Source organism: Thunnus albacares, chromosome 12, assembly GCF_914725855.1.
Source record: "Thunnus albacares chromosome 12, fThuAlb1.1, whole genome shotgun sequence".
In the NCBI taxonomy this organism is placed as follows: Eukaryota; Metazoa; Chordata; class Actinopteri; order Scombriformes; family Scombridae; genus Thunnus; species Thunnus albacares.
The window spans coordinates 1,284,269-1,308,364 of record NC_058117.1 but is presented as its reverse complement, the minus strand read 5'-3'; the positions used below and the strand labels follow the sequence as shown (position 1 = coordinate 1,308,364).

The 24,096-nt window shown below is 39.7% G+C and overlaps 1 protein-coding gene across 2 annotated transcripts in view; it reads right to left on the bottom strand.

Moving 5' to 3' along the window:
• Positions 1–21,291, bottom strand: part of si:ch211-207d6.2 (sickle tail protein) — a 115,745-nt gene extending 94,454 nt beyond the window's left edge. For both annotated transcript variants that reach the window (XM_044368571.1, XM_044368572.1), the window contains exon 1: positions 20,340–21,291. In XM_044368571.1, the coding sequence (XP_044224506.1) occupies positions 20,340–20,631 (292 nt within the window). In that variant the 5' untranslated portion in view covers positions 20,632–21,291. The remainder of the gene's footprint in view (positions 1–20,339) is intronic.
• Between the last annotated feature and the right edge of the window lie 2,805 nt (positions 21,292–24,096).

Here is a 24,096-nt window from a genome sequence, read left to right as displayed (position 1 = left end):
CAGTCACTTGCTCCCTGATTTAAAGGCAAACATAACGTAGCGTGTAATCTGCTTTCTCTGATACTTTTCCACTGAGCCCTTGACCGACTGATGTAACTGTAACTGACTTAAACCATGCGTATGCTAATTTCTATGCACAGAATCCAACTGATCAATTTCTTCTTGTGATTGAGAATGTGCACACATTTAGATGTGAGTTAGAGGTCATAGTGATCTTGGGTACTAGACTATGTAACTTTGACTGAGCAGTGGCTAGAACAGCCACTTTAAAGACAGGCTTTAATTTGAATTATAACTATCCTAATTGTCTGTTAACTCCCCTTGCTCTTTCATCTGATTCTATCTGCCGATGTTTGTAAACATATGGGCTCATCCATAAGTTTATGTAGGAATAGCATGCTATGCTAACAGTCCATCAGCCGTGTGACTTTATATCAGTGCTGTGATGTCTTTCAGAGCATAAAAAACATTGTAAACACACCCGTCACGTGCCCAGCACAGTGCTGTTAAACCAGAAACATGTAGCTACATCTTATTTTTATACAGTCTATGGGCTACACATAGCACGGCGCGGCTATGCTAACAATGCTAGCCATGCTAACTAGCTAGCTACCATGCAGGCTGGTAAAATGGATCTGTTGTGTCTCTTTGTATCTGTGGGTTGGTGCTCCTGTCAGTGTTATAGCCTCCGTGTGAGACGCTTCGGTCAGTAAATGTGTGTTTTTAAAACTTAGCCTACGTCGGGACTGCGCTGAGTTGCACTTGGGGCGCCACTGTAAATGCTCCCTGAGGATGTAATAGAAATTCTTTGCGCCAATCCATTTTGAAAGAGCAACAGCCAGTGGGGAAACTCCAACATTGGGCTGGCAATGGTGTAACTTCATCACTTGGTGACTCAGTCAGTCAGTGAAAGACAGACATTTGGGGTTGTAGGGCTGGTCCGTGGGTGGTACAGTCGGTCACTTCATGTTTTAACTACATTTTTATCTGGACTTTTTAAATTGGTGATCTGGAAAACCAGAAAAAATTGTATCTGGGATCAGGGGTCAGCTGACCTAGTGCTGATGCTGAGTGGACTCTTGGTGGCTCACCTCAGGGTGGAGTTCAGTTTTTATAAACTGACAAACAACACCAAAAAACCTTAGGTGTGTGAATGAGGGTCCGTGCTCTATCCAGGGGGACATGTTAGTTCTTCATTTTTGTAGGGCTGGATTTGTTTGGTGGTGGTGTTTGTTTTCTTTGCTTGTTGTGTCTTTGTTGGCTTTTTCTATGTTGCTTTGTTAAAAATAATGTAAAAAAACAAATGGTTCTTTAATAAAGGATTTTTTGAAATTCTAAATTCTGTCTCGTCCTCTTTCTCTCTCTCTCTCTCTCTCTCTCTCCCTCTCTCTCTTTCTGTCTCTCTCTCCCTCCCTCGTTGACAAAGCAAATCTGATTGATCTAGTTCAGTGGAGGCCTGGAGGTAAATCTCAGCTCTTCACTGCGCTGGGCAGGACTGTGTGAATATTTGGCTCAAAACGTCGACAGCCAGTTAGCCAGATAGTCAATTAGCCAGTTAGCTAGCATGGCAACACCCAAGAATTGAATGAAATAAGGTTGTAGAATGTGGTATTTTATCTAAATTTATATTTCAGATTTGCTAAGCTGATATCCAATGATCTCCCAGCTTCTCCAGTAGTTTTTAATGCATGAAGCTGGCATTATTCCATATTATTCATATTGTCAATAAATCCCATGACAAGACTAAAACCAACAATGTGTTAGTCCGTCTCTCAATACTTTCTGACTCCCCTGCCCTGTCTGTAGCACTTAGCCAGAAGCCCACTGGTTCCTACTGAAGACATAAATCTTTAAAAACAACAAAAAAAAAAAAAAAAAACAACAATTTCCTAATACAACTGATCACTATAGTTTTTAAGAAACATTACTCAAAAGGGAGGAAATGGTGCGTTTGTTGGGGACTATTTTCGTCGGTGGATTAATCCACATTTGGTGTTCTATTGAGTATGTGAGACTATGTCAAAATAAATGTTGTCATGGATTCAGGATATTCAGGTGTGACTGAAACATTTGCATGCTAAAATATGATCCTGTTGGATTAGTGTAGCTGTGTGTCATGGCATGTGGATGGGTTGCATCTATACATGCAACACTCACAATGAACACTATAGGACCAGCTGAAACAAAGGCTGGCAGACAAACGGCTTTACAACGGGGCTTCCTGAGAAATGTTTGCTTCTAGAAGTACATGTAACAATCAAAGTGAGTCTAGCACTTAAAAAAACAACAACAAAAACAAAAACATTGGAGCTTTTTGTCTAAGCAGGCAGTGATGCAGCTAAAGAATCTTAGATTAAGACAGATAATGTTCATTGTATAATATTACATTAGGGTCTTCATAAGCTGATAGTTAATGTAATTCTTGCACAGACATAATGATTCTCTCCTTCATTTAACATTCCAAGAAAAGACTTAAGCTTGATTTACCCACATGTGGCTATGGCTCTGTGTGAAGAGAGAGTCAGTGGTCTTTAGTAACACATGTAGCAAAGCCATTAACGCTGTGATCACGTCTTTCTACTACAGTGAATGAATGAATGTAAAAACATTGCACAAGGGTGTTCTATTCAGTAAGGCAAAATAGAAGTCATCTGGATATAAATGAAATCTAATTAAAGCACCATATAGTCTGGTCATTTATCATGTGGTGCACACTGTGTGGTCCTGGAGTAAAGGAAATACAAGAGTTTGACTTTGAATCCAGTGTTCACATCCTGAGTCCTGTGTGTTTTAGGCAACAAAAGCACTTTGGTTCAGGTTAGTGATAGATGTCATGTCTCGTATTTCACTGCAGACGCTGATTAAACCAAGACCATGATCTTTCCCTCACCCTTAACCAAGTGCTGCCAGTCCCTAAACATAACCATAAAAAAGTTTAATAATAGTGTAGTCACTACTAGTGAATATCTCTGCGAGATCCAATATTTTGGCATTGTCTCTGAATATTTTGCTTTTACATTATTATAGTATTAGTATTAGTATTAACACTGTTACGACTTGCCATGTTAACAACATTTCCTCATTACATTACTAGAAAACATAATGCAGCAGGATTTACCTTTCTTACAAAATATATGTAACATCTCTAGGAGACAGGGTTGGAGTGTCCCAATTACATTTCTTCATCTGGTTGTAGTTTTAAATATGCAACCTTGTATGACCACAAATGCTTTTTAAAATAAAATAACTTTTCTCCTTGTTTGGTCTGCACTTGCAACAAAGAGAAACAGCCACACTGTGCGCGTGATCAGAAATAAGCACTGGAAACTGTGTCATGAGTCTTATTTGCAGAGACATGTAGCTCCACATGTAGCCCGTATGATCAAAAATATACTTTGAAGATGTTTTCCAGACCATGCAGCTGTTTCCCAGGGCTCTCAGTGCTCAGTGAGGCGCAGCGCAGCTGATTTGGAATGGAAGACAAAAGAATGAAAAAAAGAATATTCTGCAGGGGTTGGAAATAGAAGCGAGGGATGGACGGATGGAAAGATGTCTGAGATGAAATTGCACTGCTGCTGTCAGAACAAATCACTAACTCAGAGGAGTAGCGACAAAGTCACATCCTACTGTGGTTAGTAAGGAGAACAGGAAACAAGAGAGAAGCAGAGAACAGAAACATGACTCAACACAACAGTATGAAATAAAAAACAAACAGCAAGCATCACAGCTGAGTAGAAGACACCTAAAAACATAGATGTCAATCAAGCAAACAGTCCCCAAAACCTATTTATATACCCTAATATCTCCTTCATGGAACAATCATTCTCACAATCTAAGTAAAGACAGTAACATTTGATATCGAGTTTTCTCAAATTAGCTATTGAGACCGAAACAAGCTGACCGAAACAAGTAATTGTTGAATCCAGGCAAAATAGAAAGTGTTCCTACTTGCTTACCATCCTCTGAAAAACAAAATGCTGACCAATCAAGAGACAACTTCCAGTCTTCACTACCAGGACAAAACATAAAGGCCAGTTGTTAATAAAGGTACAAAGTTGCAGTGATTGGCATGAAATACTGTGAATGAAAACAGTATTTGTGTTAGAGAAGAGAAAGAGAGCGCAGCAGTGTGGTGAGTATGACACAATGTATAGTAAACTGTACACTAAAAATTGAATTTATTCTATACCTATACTATATATACACGTTATACTAAAATATGATCAAATATAAAACAGGGAACATTAGAAATAAAGCCCCATTTTTAATACGTTTCCCCCTGAGGAGGCCCTGGGTCCTAAAATACTACCTGCTCCCAAGTTTGCCATATGTCAAATTCATTTGTGGTTGTTTGATTGAACATTTTCTAAGGATTATATATGATGTAGCCACAATATCAACTGAAATATCCAAGGTCTTGAAGACTGTATTTTGACCAAGGGCACAGATCACCGGTATGGGGATATTAGAAGCAGAAGAGGAGACACACTTTCAGGGAATGTGTGTATGAGTGAAAAAAGTCAAAAGGGGGAGAAAAGTGAGTCAAGTAAGAGGAGGGGAGAGAGTTAAGGTTGATGTCTGTGTGAGACTCCCCCTGAGTGTTACTGCTGGTGTTCACTGTGAAAATGCTGTTACAGCCTGTTATTGCCTGGTGACTGTGACTTTGCTGCTTGGCTTGTGTGTGTGTGCATGTGTGTGTCTTGACAAGGACACATAGCCTGGCAGCGACAGCTGAACAGAGACAAGACAGCCATGGGAAATATCATTTCTGCTTGTTAAACACACACACACACACACACACACACACACACACACACACACATAGCCTGCAGTTCTTCTTAGAATCACTGACTGTAGATCAAACCTCTAAGGAAAGTTTTCAGTATTTTATTCATTCATGTTATATAAAAGCTTCATGGTTATACAGGCAAATTTTAAAAACTAATTTCTGCTTTGAAGAGGACATTTTATTTTTTTTATCTTATGTTAGCATGATGATACACATGATTATAATGACAGACTAATTAACAGTGGTAATCTGGTATTCATAGATTCCACTTGTTTTTTACTGTACTTGTATTTGACTTGTTATTGGGGCACTGAGAGACATCTCAGTCTACAGTATGAGGGAAATGAACTGTTGCAGTGGGCTGAAACACCTGAAACTACCAGTGTTTTGAGTGAGAGTCAGCCATGGACAAAATGTCCCATTAACAATGGATACCCCAATACTGTCACTCAGGGCAGGAATTATACTACAGTGCCGTGGATGTGTAGCTGTAATGCCCCTTCTAAAATTAACTACCCACATGGCCAGATTGGTGTGTACTCTTTTGAAATGGCCATTGTGCTCTTAAAAGAAAATTGTGGATTTCCTCATTTAAAACTACATGGCATGCAGCGAATAAACACTCCCATCCTCGCAAATATATGTGTAATGTTAACATAAACATTAACAACTAACCCACTAGCTAACATTAGTTAACAATTGTTACATGATAAGTGGCACAAGCAACGGAACACTGTACAGTGTAAGTATTAATACACGTTGTGTTTTAAAGTTTACCAGTCACACACTCCTGCCAAGCTCTTGGAAGTGGTCAAAATGATTTTCTCTGGCAGTTAGCATTTATAAGACTGTCTGTTTGTCTTTTTGAGCTCCTTATCATGTGTGACAGTGGTATTTGGCTGCTTGACATTGTTTTGTAGACGCTTTGGACTCATTTTCACTCATCAATTTATTTCCTCTGTTTCAGAAAATCACATTACACGAGCCTTCAGAAACTCCCACAGGTCCAACTGGCTAACGAAACACTTTTAGTGTTGACTCCAACACACTCACTATAAACAGACTTTAAGAAACTAGCCTAGCCTAGCAACATTAAGGCTACAAACAACCTGTAATGCAACAGTCCGTGTAGGAGACAGTACACATCGGATGTTGTGAACACGTACTTGTCAAGCCATTAGCGGAGTTTGTATGCAAATTACTATAGACCGACATGTGTAACCAGTCAAAAATATTCTTGGTTGTTAACCATTATTTATCAAAGGCCAAAGTGGCTTGCACTAAAAATGACTTGATTCCAGCCCTGGTCACTGTGTGTGGTTTTCTGAATATCCTGTTGGTGGTGTGCAAGTCTGAGTAAAGTCTGTGACAGCCAGCTGAAAAAAACAAATATGCTCTGCAAAGCATGTCCAACTTAATGCTTTATTTTTTAAAGATCAGTGGACTGCAACACAGCAGTGGAGCCATAGATATATAACACTAGATGTGACATAACGTCATATATTGTGGGATAACTGTCCACCATCTTACATTGACATTGTTTACAATTGTCACCTATTGGTAGCAACTATGGTTGCGGCTGTGCAGCATAACTGCTTTACCAAAAGGACCACGGAGGCTGGCATCACTTTCCACACATCAATATCAAGTAGATGAGAGATTTTTTTAATTCTTTAATTTTTTTTTTACATATGGATCGACTAAAACTACAAAAAGTTAGTGAACTAGGTAACTACCATTAGCTGAGGTTAAGTCACCAAAGAGTGGACCAGCTGAGTTCTAAGTCAAAATTGCCGATTGCTGGCTCTCAACAGCGTTGATCTGCAGAGCCGGCCCAATGCATAAGCAAACATAAGCGCCTGCTTCTGGCCCCCAGCATGAGGGGGGGCCCCCGACGGATGACTCAGATTGTCTCAAAATTGGGGAATCCCCCTTAACTGTGGTACCATTGCAGCAATAACCAGTAACAGGAAACCCTCATTGGTGTGTCTGTGAGTCACAGAGCTGCAAGTTTGTTTGCATTGATTAATGTGACGGAAAATAGAGGGGGATTATCTGTCTGGGTGTGAAAAAAGAGAGAAAGAAAGAGGAGGAAGAGAAGAGAACGCAGGGCAGTGGTAAGTGGAGCAGATAATGATGACTGATGATAAATGATTGATGATAGTAAATGGTAAGCCAAAAAGTTAGTTAGCAAATATACATGATGTCATGTAACATGTAGCCTAGCTAACGTTTTAGGAGTTGACAAGAACTTGACTAATGCTATCTAGCAAGCTAACAGGATCTAGCTTGCTAGCTATTTACCTTGAGATTATATGAGAATGATTAAAATCTAATGTAAACTATGTACATTTTAGCTTTGGTAAGGTTTGTGAAACTGGCCTGTGGAACTGATTAAAGTTAAGTAAATCAAATGGATTAAGTATTAATATATATTAATATATAAAATAAATATAATATAAATACAACTATATACATATATACATATACAGGCAGGTGACAAATTAAAGGAAAAACTGGCACAGGTCTGAATGCTTGGCCCCTACATCTGGTGGCTCTGTTATGCTGTGGGGGGCATTTTGCTGACATGTTTGGGTCCACTTGTCCCCTTAGAGGGAAGAATCACTGCTAATCAATATAAAGTAGTTCTGAGTGATCACCTTTATCCTGATGAAACATTTCTATCCTGATGGGAGTGGTCTCTTCCAGGATGACAATGCCCCAATTCACAGGACACAAGGGGTCACTGAATGGTTTGATGAGTATGAAAATGATGTGAATCATATGCTATGGCCTTCACAGTCACCAGATCTCAACCCAACTGAACACCTATGGGAGATTTTGGACTGACATGTTAGACAGCGCTCTGCACCACCATCATCAAAACATCAAATGAGGGAATATCTTTTTGAAGTCTTGGAGGAACACTGATTTTCATGTGAAACTGCTTTATTCAGTGTTTTTACCGGTTTTAGTTCCTGTGTACATTTGTTTTGGAGAGGAGGAGACCTCTGCGGATAATTCATCTCTCGGTAAAAACCTCCTGAACATCTGGATCTTCAGTTGTCAGAGAAACAAACTGAGCAAAAGTTAACAGCATCTCAGCTTGTAGCCCCTCCTTACGCCATGTGTCCACCGAACAGCGTTGGAGAAGCACTGATTTTTAATGTGAAATTTCTTTATTCACTATTTTTGGCAGTTTTAATTTCTGGGTCTGTTTGATTTGAGAGGAGGAGACCTCTGCAGATTATTTGGCTCCCGGTAAATACATCCTGAACGATGAACACTGAAGTAATTCATTCTAACCAGAAGCTGGTTGTTTAACAATGAAGACAACAACACCTATGATCCCATGCTACTTTACAACGTCATCGGACTCTGTCTTTTGTTATTGTTTTTATTGAGAGACCCCGAGTGGCAGAAATTGCATATTGTGCATTTAAAGGGTTGTTCAAATATTTCTCTTTTTAAGAAAATGTATAGAGAATGAATAATTAGACAACATGAAATTGACAAATAACAGCTTTTTTAGTTGAAGGTAAATTATTGTGTCTGGCTTTTGATCATGTTACTTGTAATTAATGGTTGTTAAGTGACTGGAATGAACAGAGCGTCTATTTCTGTTGTTTACATGTCTGTCTATGTTTTGAGTCAATGGCAGGCAAAATAAGATTTTCTTCTCCCTGCTTCTTTTCGGTCATGGAATGTGTACGAGGAAATTAAATTGTGTTTTGTTTATGAATCACATCTCGTTCTGGAACTGTGCATTGACATGATTATGACATGAGTGAAATAAATAAATGAATGAAATTCAATTAAATATGAGTATTAGAAAAATGATTCATATAAGTGTCTCTGATCTGTCATCATTATGTTAACATTTGGTTAGAGACTGTCCTCCAAAGAAAAATGACACAACAGGTTGTAATGTCAGTCGACCAAAAAAACAACATATACTTACGTTTGAGTGACAGATGCCACCCAGCGGCTGTACTAATTAAGAGCCAGAGAAGTGGTTCAGTTTAGATGACATCTATATAAGTTGACAAATTTCCTCAGTTGGAGAAGTTTCCCATATCCAACTGCGAGCATCACATTTCCAACCATGAGTCAGGACAGTTTTTTTAAAAAGCATAACTTCGGTCATACCTAATCAAGTGCCTAAAACTAACCAGACCTTAACCGCAGAGCTGTCGCATCATACAACATCATTATAACAATAACAATGATGTGTAACAGTTTTGGAAAACACAGAGAAATGATGTTGTCCTGCTGATTAGGAATGAAATAAGTAGTCAATACCATGGCTGAGCATTTCCGCTTTGAAACTGCAGTGAACCAAGGACAGTCTCAAAAACAGATTCAGTCAGGATTTCCTACATCACAAATCTAAGAACCAATCATTTATGATTAAAGATAATTATATGCAGAATCTACCTCCTCTGGTTTTTCCCGACAGCTGATTCCAATCTGCATGGAAGAGTAGGAAAAGTCTGGCATATTGCTGTTTAGCCAAGCTTCCGTCAGGAGAAAAACACAATCCATTTTGTTATCAGTGAGCAAATGTTAACCAGAAAGAGCAATGGAATGGCTGGCCTGGTGGCATTAGCTTTTAGCTTGGATAACAGACTAACCCCTCTTCTGCTTCCGTGCACACCACTTCCTCTTGCCTCTGAGCCGTTGTAGTCTACTACGCCAGCCCGCTGCCACAGGGCATTGTATCCTCAGGAGCTGCAGTTTGCTGAGCGTCACTCTAAGCTTCAGTGGAAGTGAGGTGGGCGAGTTGTTGATAATGCTCATAAGCTCAGTTGGGTTGTACCCTCTTGGCCTAGTCGCACTGGTCATGTTATCTGCACCCTTACTCATGTAAAGAGAAGAGTCCCTAACACTCTTTACTCCATAATCGGGAGCCAGAGAAGGCACTGCACTGCTGCACATGAATATATTTGCGTATTCATAGAATCTGGTATGGAGGGAGAGGGAGAAGGTGTAGATGTCATTTTAAGGATTTTAAAGTGTTAATTATACTTTTATCATGGAAAAACCACATCAGACACACATAATTGTTCCAAGTAGAGTATCTTTAGGTATCTTAATACATGTCTGGAAAGGATCTTTAAGTTAAGTTAAGGCTACTAAATTGGTTAGGGTTAATGAAAGATGGGTGGCCATGTACAAAAGAAATGAACAGTGATTGGTCTCATTGCAGACAGACCTCTACCTTTTTATACACCCATAACACAGAGACAGCACACCATGTAACATGCAGGGAGGAACTTCAAAGGCAATTCTTGCTTTGCACTTTTCATTCATTGCCTACTTTTTACAGCCTAACTTTGTGGAAAGGAAAAGGAAAACAACAGATTATGGAGAGACCCTTGGAAGCACTTTGTGTGTCAGTAGCTCAGCTTTATCTCTTGGGAACACCCCCAACTCCAGGAGTGATGTCCAAATTAGGAAATGTGCGTCATGTAGCAGGTGGATGTGACTCCCCTTGTTGAGACCTGCTGATAGACGTTACAGCGGAGCAGAGGAGAGACACTGATATAGTGATGTAACCGACCTGCTTGCTGGTATTTGACTTGGGTTTTTTTTCCTTCCCGAAAACAAATAATTTTTGAAATATTTGTATGAAACAAATATTCGTAAAAAAAAAACAAAAAACCTATCTGTGCTTTGCGGAATAACATATTTGCACACCCCTAATTCCTACTAAGCTGTTGGCTAATGAAAATGAATATTCTACTAATATTCCTGTTTACATGTAGAGGGTTTTCAGGGTTTTCCTCTGCTACATTGGGAATGGGAATCACAAGATCTCCACAGGCAGTGAAGTAAACCAATGAGGTAAATAACAGTCTTTCCCAGCTAATCACTCCCAGTCTGCCCTGGTGTCTAGTCACCTGTTCCCCATTCCCTTATTAGTTCAGTTAGTATTTAAGTCTCAGTTTGGAGTCAGTCTCTGTTAGATTCTTTGTTCTGTTTCATTCCTTCCTGTTTAGTGTATTCAGTTTGATCTGCTCATGTGGTATTATGTTTTGCTTTGTCCTGTATGCACAAGCATTTAATAAAGAACCTGAAATCTCTCAGCCTGAAGTCTCTGCATTTGGGTCAAGTTCCTGCTACTCATGACAAAAGGGATATTAATGACTGATATTTATAAATTTATAGTTTCAGGCACATCCAGCACCTAGGTTGTCCAATGATGTTTACTACACTGCTGAGTGTTTTTAGTGCATCACACTGAGTTGTCACCGTCAGTCCATGGCTTCATGTCAGGATAATAACCATTCCTCTCCATCCCTGTCGTGGAGAAGGCGTGCTCTGTTTTTCCAGCCCACACTGAACAGCTCTCTACTCTCTTCTCATTCCTCTCCACTATCTGCCTTCCTGCTCCAGCATGTCATTTTGTGTGCACAGGGGTGCGTTACACAACCAGCCTGTCATGCATCTCTATCCAAGCCTTGCAAACTGTTGGCTAGTTGGTTTGTTTATAATGCACAGAGCTGACCGTAAACAGCTAAAACCAACATCTTTACTTTTTCTTAACACATCATGTAGATACAGTGTAATTATAGTCCAGCTGTACTAGTTATATGATATATTCAGTAGATATATCTATTTACAACACTAAACCAGAAGAACTACAACTGTGGTGTAGATTTGTATCAAGCTGCATGGCACGGCTCTAGGGAATTGTAGTTTTTAAAAAGTATTGGTGTTTTTTCCTAGAATTGGAAGTTGTAATTATTGAATTGAGAGTACACTTAGGTGTTTAAGGAGGATGGTAAAAACATTTGTGTAATCAGATTTTAAATATCTAATTCTTAAATAGTTGAAAATTAATTTTAAATGTATCTTACCCATATTTGACCCCCATTTATTGACTTTGCTCACATGATAGCTGAGGTCAAGAGCTCTCTATAACAGTCGAATCCATGTCTTGGAACCCCTTTTTGTTGCTGAATTGTAAGCCTTCAAATGTGCACAGAGGTCAACTACAAAGGTCAGTATTTCAAAGCAGGAGCCATGTAGAATCTTCATACTGTTACTCTCCAGGCCGAGACCTTTCCAACGATGTATTTGGTTTCGCTCTATGACAAAGCTTTAAAGGCCCGGTGAAACAAAGTTTAGAGCGTCTTTAGCTTCTGTACTGTGATGTATTTCCCAGTGAAATTAAATATTTAAGCAGTGTACAATTACAAGAGGGATTTAAATAAAATCCTCTGCATTTCATTGGACCGCTATAAAAGTGGGTGGGGCTTACAGAGTTAGGCACCATACGGAGCTGCAGAGAGTAACTGAGATACAGGGGACTGTTGGCTCCACACACACCTCCCTCACCTGTTGCTAGATCAGGAAGATGACGCCGAGGGAGAAATGAATGAATTAAACCTCATTCACATTGTTTTGGAAATGAAACAGTTTTTGCCCACTGATACCCAAACACACATCTCTTCCTATCTCTCTCCATATTGCTCTGTTAGCTACTATGACCCACAAATGGTGAAGTGAAGTTTTATATGATGGGTGTGGCTAGCTGCTTGCTCAAAGTCACGTTTGATTGGATGAACTTTTGTAAACGCCCCTAAGTGCAGGATGAGTCATCAAACATTTGAAAGTGATTTACAATACTCTGATACTGACATACTGTATTTGGCATATGATGAGACATACCAGGCCTAATTTCAGAGAGTACTTTGAAGGCCAAATATGCTCAGAGGGATGCTCAGAGTTCCTCTGGCAACGCTGAATAACCACCAAACTCCGTGAATATGCCCGAGTGCTGCCATCCTGCTCATGGACAGACACCTGTGGACTGTTAGCTTTCTCTGGAGGATGCCATAACTCTGAAAAACGTACCGACCTGCTTTATTTGTTTCATGCTCTAAACCTGAGTGAAGCGACCACAAAGTTTTTGGTCCCTACGATCACAAGCACCGCATCAGGCCTGCAACGCTTTTATTTTATTTTGTTATATCCTTTTTGCCGGCTTAGCATAGAGTGATAATGTGTGTGTGTTTGGTCACTAAAATAATTCAGTGGACAAATAAAAGCATATAATTTAAAGTTGGAAAGGTAAAAAGGGAAAACTACTGTGTGACTTGTGAAACAAAAGCAGTGAACACTCCTGGTATTTAATTTAATATCATTTTCATTTAATTTTGTTTAGAATTAAAGGAGGAAATTATTGCTTCTAATTTGAAATGGTTTCTGAGTGTGTTTATTATTTCAGAGGTTAAAAGCTATACAGCCTTCATACTCTATACCAACTTATATTAGAGTGTGGTATTGTACTGTGTTAAAGGGTTAGTACACTCAATTGTTTGTTACACTGTGGTCTCACAATAAGGTATATTCAAGAGGTATAGGATTTCCAAAGTGAGCCAAGCAAAAAACATTCAATTAATCAGAGATAATATAACAAAGGAAATTAGGATAAAGAACTCAGGGCCCCATCTACATAATATAGAGGGTAGACGGGCTACAATTAGATATTGAGTTATATAGTGGTTATAGTTAAAAATTAATAACAAATGAGAAAAAACAATACAGCTTCTGTGCTCCTGAGTCCCAACTGGCAGAAAAAAAACCAAACGTGGTACAAGCTAGAAACATACTTACAAATTTAATACCTTAGTTTTGAAATTCATGCTGAGTGCTACAAAAAATGAAAAATGTGTGTGCATGTACACAAATCTAAAGATTACATTTTGTGACTATTTCACAAACTGCCATGAGACTGGGTTGACTGACAACTGTTGTCTCCAGTGTTTTTGCATCAGCATAACAACATTACACCACTTCCACTTTTTCTCCTGACAGAGAACCGTTATCACAACCACAGGAGGTTGCTTATCAGAAAACCTGCAGTAACTGATTCTTTGGCCATTTGGGGGCAGCACGAACCTGTCAGCAAACATTTGCTTATTTACATATCCAGCAGTTGTGGAGGAGCATTATCATTCATTTGGAGTTGTGTTTCTGTCCACCTGGTGAATGCAAATCCAATATTCACTCATTAGCTCTGTTTTTGTTCTCTACCAACCCCTGAGGGAAATATCTGGCTCTTTAGCTGCTAAATGCTACGCTATGTTCACCAGCTTGTCGCTAACTGTGTCTGTTAGGCATGTGGTGCTGAGCAGGTAGTGTACAGTGGGTTTTTAGAGCTTTTTCTCTGAAAACAGCTGCCTGCAGTGGTTGAAAACAACGCTATGAGAGCGCTGAGAGTCAACCAAAACAGTAAAGTTGCAGCTAGACTGCTAAACAATGAGCTAAAACTCACTAGAAAGCTCCGTGAAGCCGATAAGAGCTGCAGATTCACTGACAATTCTCTGTACGTTCATCACTATAAGCCATGCACAACACATTACACACTGTTATTTGATACCTTGTTATTGTAAAAACATCTATTGTAACTGTTACTTCTGTTTGCTTTACCTCATTGCTAGGGAGACATGGCCAAAACTTGGTAGACATAGTAACAACACAAACAGTTCAAACAATAAGAAAAACTTGTAACAATACTAAAGAGACAATTAATATTGGAGTCATTTACCATCGAATTTTCAGTTGTCTTCACAACTTCCTCCAGACTTATCAAGATTCTTCACTTTCATTTCCTGCTGCAGTCTATTCCAGAAAGCATATGTGTCCAAACATCAGGGACAGAAACAAACTGACCAAGTCTAAAATAGTGCAGTCTGAACACATGACTCCATTTTCATAAAAAAAAAAAAAGATCCTGCTTAGTGTGGCTGTTAAATCACACGATTTTATAATGCTGATTTTGAAATGATGTCAGAATATTTTATGACAGTGTTGATTTTAAAATGATGTGACATCAAGGCTGTATTGCTCCTTCTTTTTCTGTCCACTAAGCCCACTCATCTTTGTTCCAAGTTTATAAAATCACATTTATTGGCCATCACCCCCCCCCCCCCCCCTTTTTTTTTCTCTCCCTCTCTCTCGCTCCCTCCCTCCCTTCCTCTTCCCTCCAGCTTTTGAAGTGGCGAGCATGGGAGGGATTAGCTTCACTTTATAGTCAAAAGGGGGAATGTGATGATACAAGAGAGGATGTAACTAATCAGCAGCAAGCTGTAATCCTCAGGGACTAGACAGGACAATACTGCTGGACTCCAACTCCCCGCTCAGGAATGTATGACAGGACAGAAAAAGCTGCAACCACTGACCAGGGCAAATGTGACTGAATACTGTACACACACTGCTCTGCCAGTTTACTTGTATTAGTCATGTTGTGTGGGGACAAAATTCTGTTCACACAGTCACTTTGGCCCTATATACACATACAGTATGTGTCTCATATCCAGATAAAAACCAGAGGTGTTTCAATACTTTTGTTTAAACTTGACCAAATACATTCTATCTGATATCACATATACTGTCTGCTGTGTCCCAGGCTATCAGGCTTCTCCAGTCCAGAGGGCATAGCCACAGGAAGTAGAGGTGCTGTGGGTGCTGCATTTTTCTCTGTTGCGTCTGGCAGGAATATGCCCGACACATGAACTGTGAGAGGAACCCGGCGTGAGAAGTGTAGCTCACAGACCTGATGGACACTTCCAGGCCAGTTAGAATTGTCTGACTATCCTGTCCCAAAACATAACCACACTAAAATTCATGTCTTTGTGTAATGATAGCTTTAATTATTTACTATATCATAGGACATTGCATTTAGGCAGCAAAACAGTTGTAAACTTGAGAGGACAGAGTTTCCTCTTATTCTTCAGCTTCTTGTAGAGCATCTTTGGATACTTGTCTTCATCCTGCTGTTCTTTCTGCACTTGTTCAATCTGTAAAAAGCCTTGCTTGCATGCAGTCTGCTACTGTGTTGTGTAAAAGGAAATAGTGTGCTCTAGTTCTTCTTCACTGGTGGTGTGCTTACTGCCATCTACTGATCCCTTCTATCTACTAATACCTCCTGAACGCCCCCCCCCCTCCCAAAAAACCCCCCCAAAAAAACATGTTTACCTTTGGACACATAACACACAAGGAATGAATGCCATATACTGTATCTCCTGGATGCCAAAATTTACAATTTGTTACATGTTTGAGTTATGTGACAGTGTCTGGGACATTTAATCTTCCTCCCTTTTGCTGACAAACACTGGCCTGCACTGGCTGAAAATAATGAGCTCTCTCTTTTTTTTCCATAACAGAGGAGTAAGCTGACTAGAGCAGAGATACTTTTTGACTTGACAAGAGAACTTTTTAGCCTTCATCACTGAAATGCATTGTGATGCCAATTGGTTGCAGCTCATAGCACTGATCTCCATCCTCAGGCAGCTGAAATGTCAGCGAGTGGGGGTTGGTTGGTGGATGGGGAATGTGAAAATGCAGTGTGCAAGGAGTTTTTAAATCTCAGCAGAGAACTGACCACAAAGTTTTTTACGTCACTGGAAATGTTACTCTCTACAACTTTATCAGTACTATATTTTAAAACTATATTTTCTCAACCACTTATTTGGAAGAGCAAACTAAAGTAAAAGCACGAGACATGAGCTGTTATTGCCCGTTGCACTGTAAAACTTGGTGCAGGCATAACCACAAGGCAGCTCTGCAAAATCTAAAAGACCTTTACAACAGACAGTTTGGGTGATGACTTGAATGTTTTTAGCTGCACTAGCAGCATTGCTCTGGAGATGTCAACATCAGTCAGTCCACCAGTGTAGCCTTGACTGATATCTCAACAACTATTGGATGGATTGCCATGACATTTGGTACAGACAGTCATGATCCCCACAGAATGAATCCTACTGACTTTGGGGATTCACTAACTTTTGACAGCAGGTCCAAGCTTAGTTATCCAGAGAAATACCAGAGTTCAACTGGAAGTTTGTTGGCAAACTCTGATGATCTGAGTGCTCCTGCTTCTTGTCTTGCTAAGTGTAGACACAGCTCTTGCAATAATGCATCACCAGATCTCAGTAATGATGTTGGTCACTTGACTGACTTACAGGGACACAAAACGGAACTGAACAACTGATGAGTTACACTTGTGCTTTTGCTGCAATGACAAGTCAAAAACAGTCTATTGGAATAATTATCATAACTACAAAAATTCACTAACATGGGTGCAGGTTTCTGATTGGTGGAATGAGTCCACCCAGGCAGTCATTCTCATTCATTTCCATTCATTCATTTAATCTGAAGTTTGAGTATCAAATGTCAAAATTATTCATCTTTCATTCAGACTATTCTAAGCATTTAAGTCATACCAGGCCAATTTGTTTACATGTTACACTTACTAGTCAACTGTGAATGTATTAAGTTAATATCTAACTTTATGTGAATTTCTTATAAAAAAAAAAAAAAAAAGGCTATAATGTAAAATAAATCAGTGATGGTTGAGGGAAGCATTTGAAGCAACAGTTTGGGGAAATTATCAGGATCCACCTGCTGTTGAAATCAGCACTGATAGAAACATGTAGTGCTGTTGGACAGAAATGAACAGTATATGTAGGAAAACCTGTGGAAATATGGAAATCAGTAATAAAGCCAAAAATGTCAGTATCCTGCATCCCTATTTTATGTTCACTAAAAATATCTGAAAGCTTGATCTTGATCTTTTTTTTCCTTTTACTTCTAATCTCACTTTAACTTATCAACTGTGCTCAGATCAGAGTTTAATAAACACCTTCTTGCACTTTTATTTGGTTGTGATTACTGTGAGGGGGCACAATAAGAGTATGTACTAGTTCTGATGTACTAAACATGAAGTCACCATCACCTAATATAGTCACTTACTCATTAGCTTTGACCCTCAGGACATGTCATGCATTCATTCAAACATTCATTAATTCACTCAGTCGTACATGTAGAAATGCATTTACATATGACTTAGTCATATTGCCTTATTATAAAGTGTTAACAGGAATGTCCTCAAAAATGGAATAATAGTCTGTTTGTGTGTATATGTGTGTATATATATACACACACACACATTGCTTTAGGGTCTCTGACTCATGGAAGCACGTGTCTGTAAATCTACATTAGCTGACTGCATCAAGGAGAGAAGGATTATTTCCTCTGAGCAACGAGGTAAATCCTGAGCTACTGTAAATCTCACTCTGTTTCCTTTCATTAGAGAGTATGTGATCTTGAAACACTTGGTTTTAAAATGCATCTTTGGTGATCAGATCACAGTTGGACTGCGCTAAACACAAACAACAACCAAGACACATTATGATCTGATCACTCAAACACACTTGCCAAGGTGGTCTGGGATGCATTTGACCACATCTTTTGTAGTGTAAACGTTACTGTGGCCTGATGGGTCCCTGAAAAATAGCTCATCAATGCAGGACATGGTAGTGGTTTTGGTGACAACGCGCACCAATGCCAAATGACTTTGTCCTGCCAATCTCAACAGTTGGAATAGCCCATGTATGTATATCAGTTCTTGAAACATTTTTGTTTTCATAGCTAGCCTGTATGAAACAAATCTGACTGACATAATAATTGCGTGGGGTCCTTGGACCCGCCAGCGGGAGTGATGTAGGCAGTAACAAAATCTGAACACAAGTGTTCAGCTGGAGACGCAGGTGTGAACAGCGTTTTGTCTAGGCTGTCTAGTTGTGTTTGGATCACCAAAACGCATTTGGTGTAAACAGCCTCTTAGATTTTTTACACTACTAAAGCTTTTTGTTATTTTTAGCTATTACTGATAAACAGAAATTGGTTATATTTAATTTGATATAGTTAAATATTAGTGATTATGTGTTTGGCAGGAGTCATTCATGTCTTGGAGATGTATGTATGTATGTAGCTCCAATCCTGGATTTTACCGATTTTGATATCTGAGAATTTAGAAAATCTAATAATATATTGGACATAAATACATAACATAAACAAATATTTTTGATTAGGATCACATTTTTTTTTAAATAGTGACCCAAATATGTAGTGAACAGGATAATTTACAGTATAAAATAAACCTGTCATTGCTTCCTGGTGCACAAACCTCGTTGGTTTTATTATTACTTGTCAGATGACATATACATTGCTACTGATGTATCTTAAATCAGCTATGAGATAACGTTAATATCTATAATAATTTTAGATAATCGATAAGTCAGTCGGGCTCTATAAATATGTTTTGTATGTACAGATATTATATGATAATGCCTCTGGTAAACACATTTCAAATAGCTGAATTGATTAGAGTATGAAACAGAGTGGCAGTGAATGGAAGAGCGAGTATGCATCCTGCTGAAAACACACACTGACACTGTGATGGGCCACAGCATGACAGCAGCTAATCCAGTCTTGACAGCACTTTAAGCAGCGAAAACACACATGAAATCCCTTTTCCGCTTTTCTAACTGCAGTTTGGAACACAAGCACATATTAACATGGTGAAATGCATTAAGCACATATCACATCATATTTGTCTTCCTAATTTGTGTATTCATATGTTAAATAGGTATATGGCATGCCTGAAATAAAGACTGGGCTAAACAGAATAAATTTGTCACTGCCAGCCAAACCCACCATTACTTTCACACAGTATGTGTTCATCTCTGAAGGGAACAACGCCATTTTAAATTCCACATGCATCGTTCCTCTTGTCCTAATGCAGGGTTCAAGTCATAATTCAGACCGTAATAATGAGCATCAGAGTTAATGTCAGCTTCCTCACAGAACTACACTACATTATATGTGTCAATAGATTTGTGCCACCATCACTGGCAGTTACATCAAAATAAAATCACATATTGACACACATAATACAGTCCACTCAGCTAACTGAGGAGGAGCTTCACACCCTCCATGTGAACCTTATGTTACTTGTTAACAAACCTCTACAGATATGTACAGGCTAACACTATAAAAATAGCCGATTGAGACTATTTATCTGGTGCGATTTAGGGAGCTCGTAATGAGCGAGTTTGAATAACGAGAGGCTTTTCCTATTCTGCTGACATTGCATGAATGTAGCATTAATAGTTCAAATCATAATTAGAATTTTAAACAAACATGCATATCCAGACACCAGCCACTTGTTATGAACATGTAACATGTTTACTGTTTCCTGGGGATGATGACGTTATTCTGCTGTAGATGCAGTTCAAACACTTTTTACGATTGATTCAATTTCATATATATTTATACAGTTTTTCTAGCAGTTAATGCTAATAATATCCACACTGAACACTCTGAATCTGTCACATTCTAGCATCCCTTTGCTGACTGAAAACTGCATTTGACCTTCAGTGTTTGTTCATGTCCAAACCTTCCTGATACAACAATAGAGACACTATAAAATCCTGCTCTCTATACAACATTATACACAACACTGGGAAAGTTATCTTCTGAGAAACTGGGAGTGACTACGATATTGTAACAAACTCTTTTCACAGGAATGAGACACATGGATAACATCACTGACAACTCACTAGTTATAAACAGAGATACAGTAAAGTTCAAAGTCTGTCCTGTGGTTGCAGTGTTTTGCACACACTTGAGCCTCCTTGCTGTATCACATGTTACATTATGTCACGTCATGTTACACTACTTTGTTTAATCTTACCTTCCAGTTTACCTTTGCTGGAGTTGTTCCCTGTCCGCTCAGTGGCTTTGTCTACCAGGGCTGCAGGGTGTGTTTTCCCATTTGGTCCTTGTCCTAACCCAGGTGAGGAAGCCTGGCTCTGGCTCTGAGCTGGTATGGGTCTCTGGATCAGGTTTCCCTCACTGCCTGCCCTCATCAGCCTCTCTCCGATGCGCAGCATGCATGAACGGTTACCCTGCAGCTCTTTCCTTAAGTTGGGGCTCTTGGACCCCGCTGATGCAGGTCGACCCAGACGCGGTGAGGACTTGGACATCTTCCCCGCTGGGCTGAGCAGAGCACTGGTTAGATACTCCAGGGTTAGTCTGTGTCCCTCCCTTTGCCAATCCCTCTATGTAGGATTGAGTTCTTTCCTTTATGCTTTATCTAATCTTTCTTTGCTTCTCTGTGTGTCTCTTTCTCTCTTCTTTCTTGTCCCCCTTCTCTTTAGTCACTTCCTCGCTCCTCTCATGCACAGGTGAAGGACGTTAAAGACGGACTTTGAGTGTGTCAGGATCTCTCATCCAATTGTCTTCTTTCTCTTTGGAACATAAAGAGTTTATGTCTTTAGGTTTGTCCTCTCCTTCTGTGTCCTTGCTTCTCTCTCTCTGTGTGGACGTTCCTCTGGTGTGTTTGTCTTTTGTAAGTTGTCTCGTTTCCTGGACCCCTACCTTCTTACTGTAATCTCCCGTGCCCTTCTGTTAATCTTACCTCCTATGGCAGGATGCTGTCCTCTGGTCTTGTCGTCCTTCTTCGTCTCTTTCCAGACCCTGCTATCTCTGACAGTACCACTGGACCGTCTCTGTGTTTAAGGCAATGTTTAATATGCAAAACTGTGGTTGTTCAGAGTTGAAAGCAAGTTCACAGTATCTGTATTATTCCCTCATCCTCCTCCTCTCCTGCTGTCTCTCTGTCAGAGTGTGCTCCCTATGTGAGCCTCAACTCCTCTGGGAGTGCTCTCTGTCTCCCGACGCTCGCTCGCTCTCTCTGTCTCCCTACGCTCGCTCATTCGCTCTTTCTGTTTTCTCTCTCTCTCTCTCTCTCTCTCTCTCTCTCTCTCTCTCTCACACACACACACACAGAGATAGTGGCAGGCAGGGCTTTAGTGGTCAGAGCAGAAATACAGGACATATCCTACATTTTCTTTAACATCAATGCTCTGAATCAGGACTCAGACAGGCTGGACATCTTTCAGAAAATAAAGGACTTTTTAAAACGGTGTGATCACAGTGAATGTGTGGTAATGGGGGAGATTTGAATTGCACTACAAATTTCACATTAGACAGAACAGGAGATTCAGAGTCAGGTGTAGTAGATATATGGAGGATCGAACATCCACAGGATAGGATTTACATGTCACATAGTTTCAGTAGTAGCTTATTGAACAGTTACATTTACCTAGTAGGGTTCACTGACCATCACTTAGTCACATTGGATTTTTATAGCTCACCAACAACTAAATGCAGCTCAGACTGGCACTTTAATGTTAAGCTGCTTCAGGACAGCGATTTCTGTCAGAAAGTTGAGATGTTCTGGGGAATCTGGAGAGGAAAGAAGGACTTTGAGTCCCTAAGTCAGTGGTGGAAAGCGGGAAAAGCACATATACGAGTTTTCTGTCAACAGTATACAAGTCAGTCCACAGTGAAAGTCAAAAGAGTCATTCGGGATTTAGAAAAAGAAACCGGATTTGGAAGACAGTCTCTTCACACACAACAGCACAGGTTTGAACATCAGAAAGTTGTGATGACACCGGGGATGTCTCAGGTTCTGTCTTCTGTCAGCCTGAGATCCAGACTGAGAGAGGCTGGCTATGTTAGCTGGGTCATCTCATGAAGACCTCCATCACACATCTAGCTGAATTGTTTTACATCAGATCCAGCATACTGCTGCTCAGGCTCATGGAGGAGGTCTGTGCTTCCCTGCCAGAAGGCCTCAGTGTTTGCTGACGACCATACTCCAACGGACCAATGAGATGATGAATATGAGTATGTCTTTCCTCCTCTCCTGCTGTGGGACAGTGGTAAGATGAGGAGGGCATCCTGCTGTCTCTAAAAGACCCCAGAGTCAGCTGATTTTGAGACTCTGGGGGGAAAAGCAGCTTATTAAATCAACATGAGGGTTTCAAGTTTATGCTGCCTGTCAGGGGTGAAGGTGTCGAGGTGTACAGAGTTTTTTGACCTCTCTCACTGTACAAACCCCTGTTGATAAACGGACGGGTGACCTCCAGTGGAGGATTGTAGATGGGGCTGTAGCTACAAACAGCTATCTGGTGTACCTCAGTCCTGGCACAGGGGACAACTGTCCTTTCTGCTCGCAGACAGAAATGATATACCATCTGTTTAATCAGTTAACTATTCAGCCAATTACAGTCCTGGTTTCAGTGCTTAGGGGAACATTTTCTTTTTGTCTTTTTATCCATGGTCCACACCACTCTGCAAAGAAAAAAATCACTTATGAATATATTTCAGGACTGGCCAAGTTAGCTATTTGGAAAACAAGGAAGAGCTGTGTGAGGGGTCAGACGATGTGGTTCTGGTGCTGACTGGGCTGCTACAAATGACTACTGTTTTTATTGATTTGTGTTTTGTTTATTTAATTTGTCAGCTTTAATATGAACTCCTGCTGAATTGTTGAATCCTTTAGTAATTTAATAAAGCGATTTTTAAAATGTATTCTCTCTTTCTTTCTTTCTCTTTTTTTATCTTTTCCATTTTTTAATCCCCCTCTTGCTCTCTGCTCTCTCTCCTTGCCTGGCTGTGTTGCTGTTCACATGTTGGCTCTGCTGTTGTCAGTTTACACCATGCTAAATCCGTCTCGATGTCTCAATACTCACATTAGCCTAAACTACAAACTGTTATCTTCCTTGCTTTCAGCCCAACACTTTTTCCTACTTCCTGTCATTCCTCTTTTTCTTCTTCTTACAGTCCAATCCATCTTTAATCTTATAGTTAGCTGGTGGAGTTTTTGTTGCAAAAATGGGATCTTTTATGGGGACATTTTGAATTGATATGAGATAGTGGATCTAGCAAATAATACAATGACATATGTATTGATCCCATGTAATTATAGCACACTGACAAATGCACAACCATTATGCCAAACTACCAATACTGCAAGTGGGTTTTTTTTATTTTTATTTTTATTTTTAATGTAATATTAACACAGTACTTTTGAGAATAGTCATGATTTTGCCTCTTTTATTATTAATAATTATCATTGTGGCACAACATGAAAAATGAGACCCTCTTCCCAGTTCCTGAGAATCACCAGCAACAAAGAATTTTGCAGCCCTTCATGTGTTTATTTCATATTTTTGGCTTTAAGGTGGATTAACAGCAAAACAACAAATAAAAAGAGAACTAAAGGGTAATCAACCGAAATTACCTTTTCAAAAAGAAAGAAAGAAACAAATATATATATATATATCATCACATTCATACCTGACTCAGAGATCAGTGTTTGGGCCATTTCCCACTTCATTCGGTCGACCGTCTCCATGTCAACTGGAAAGTCAGGCTTCTGTCCATTCAGTACATGCTCTGCCACCTTGAATACAGATTGGAGTAAGTTGTCTCATCGAAAGAGATGGATTAACTGAAAAACTGGAAAATTTACTTTACACACCAGCACCCTTCATGATGTGGTGTCTTGCTGGTGAGGGTGGGAAATTGTGTCACATGACCACCTGGAGACGCTGATGTTCCTCCTTCTGATGAAGGCTCTACATCGTGAAGATAGAGGG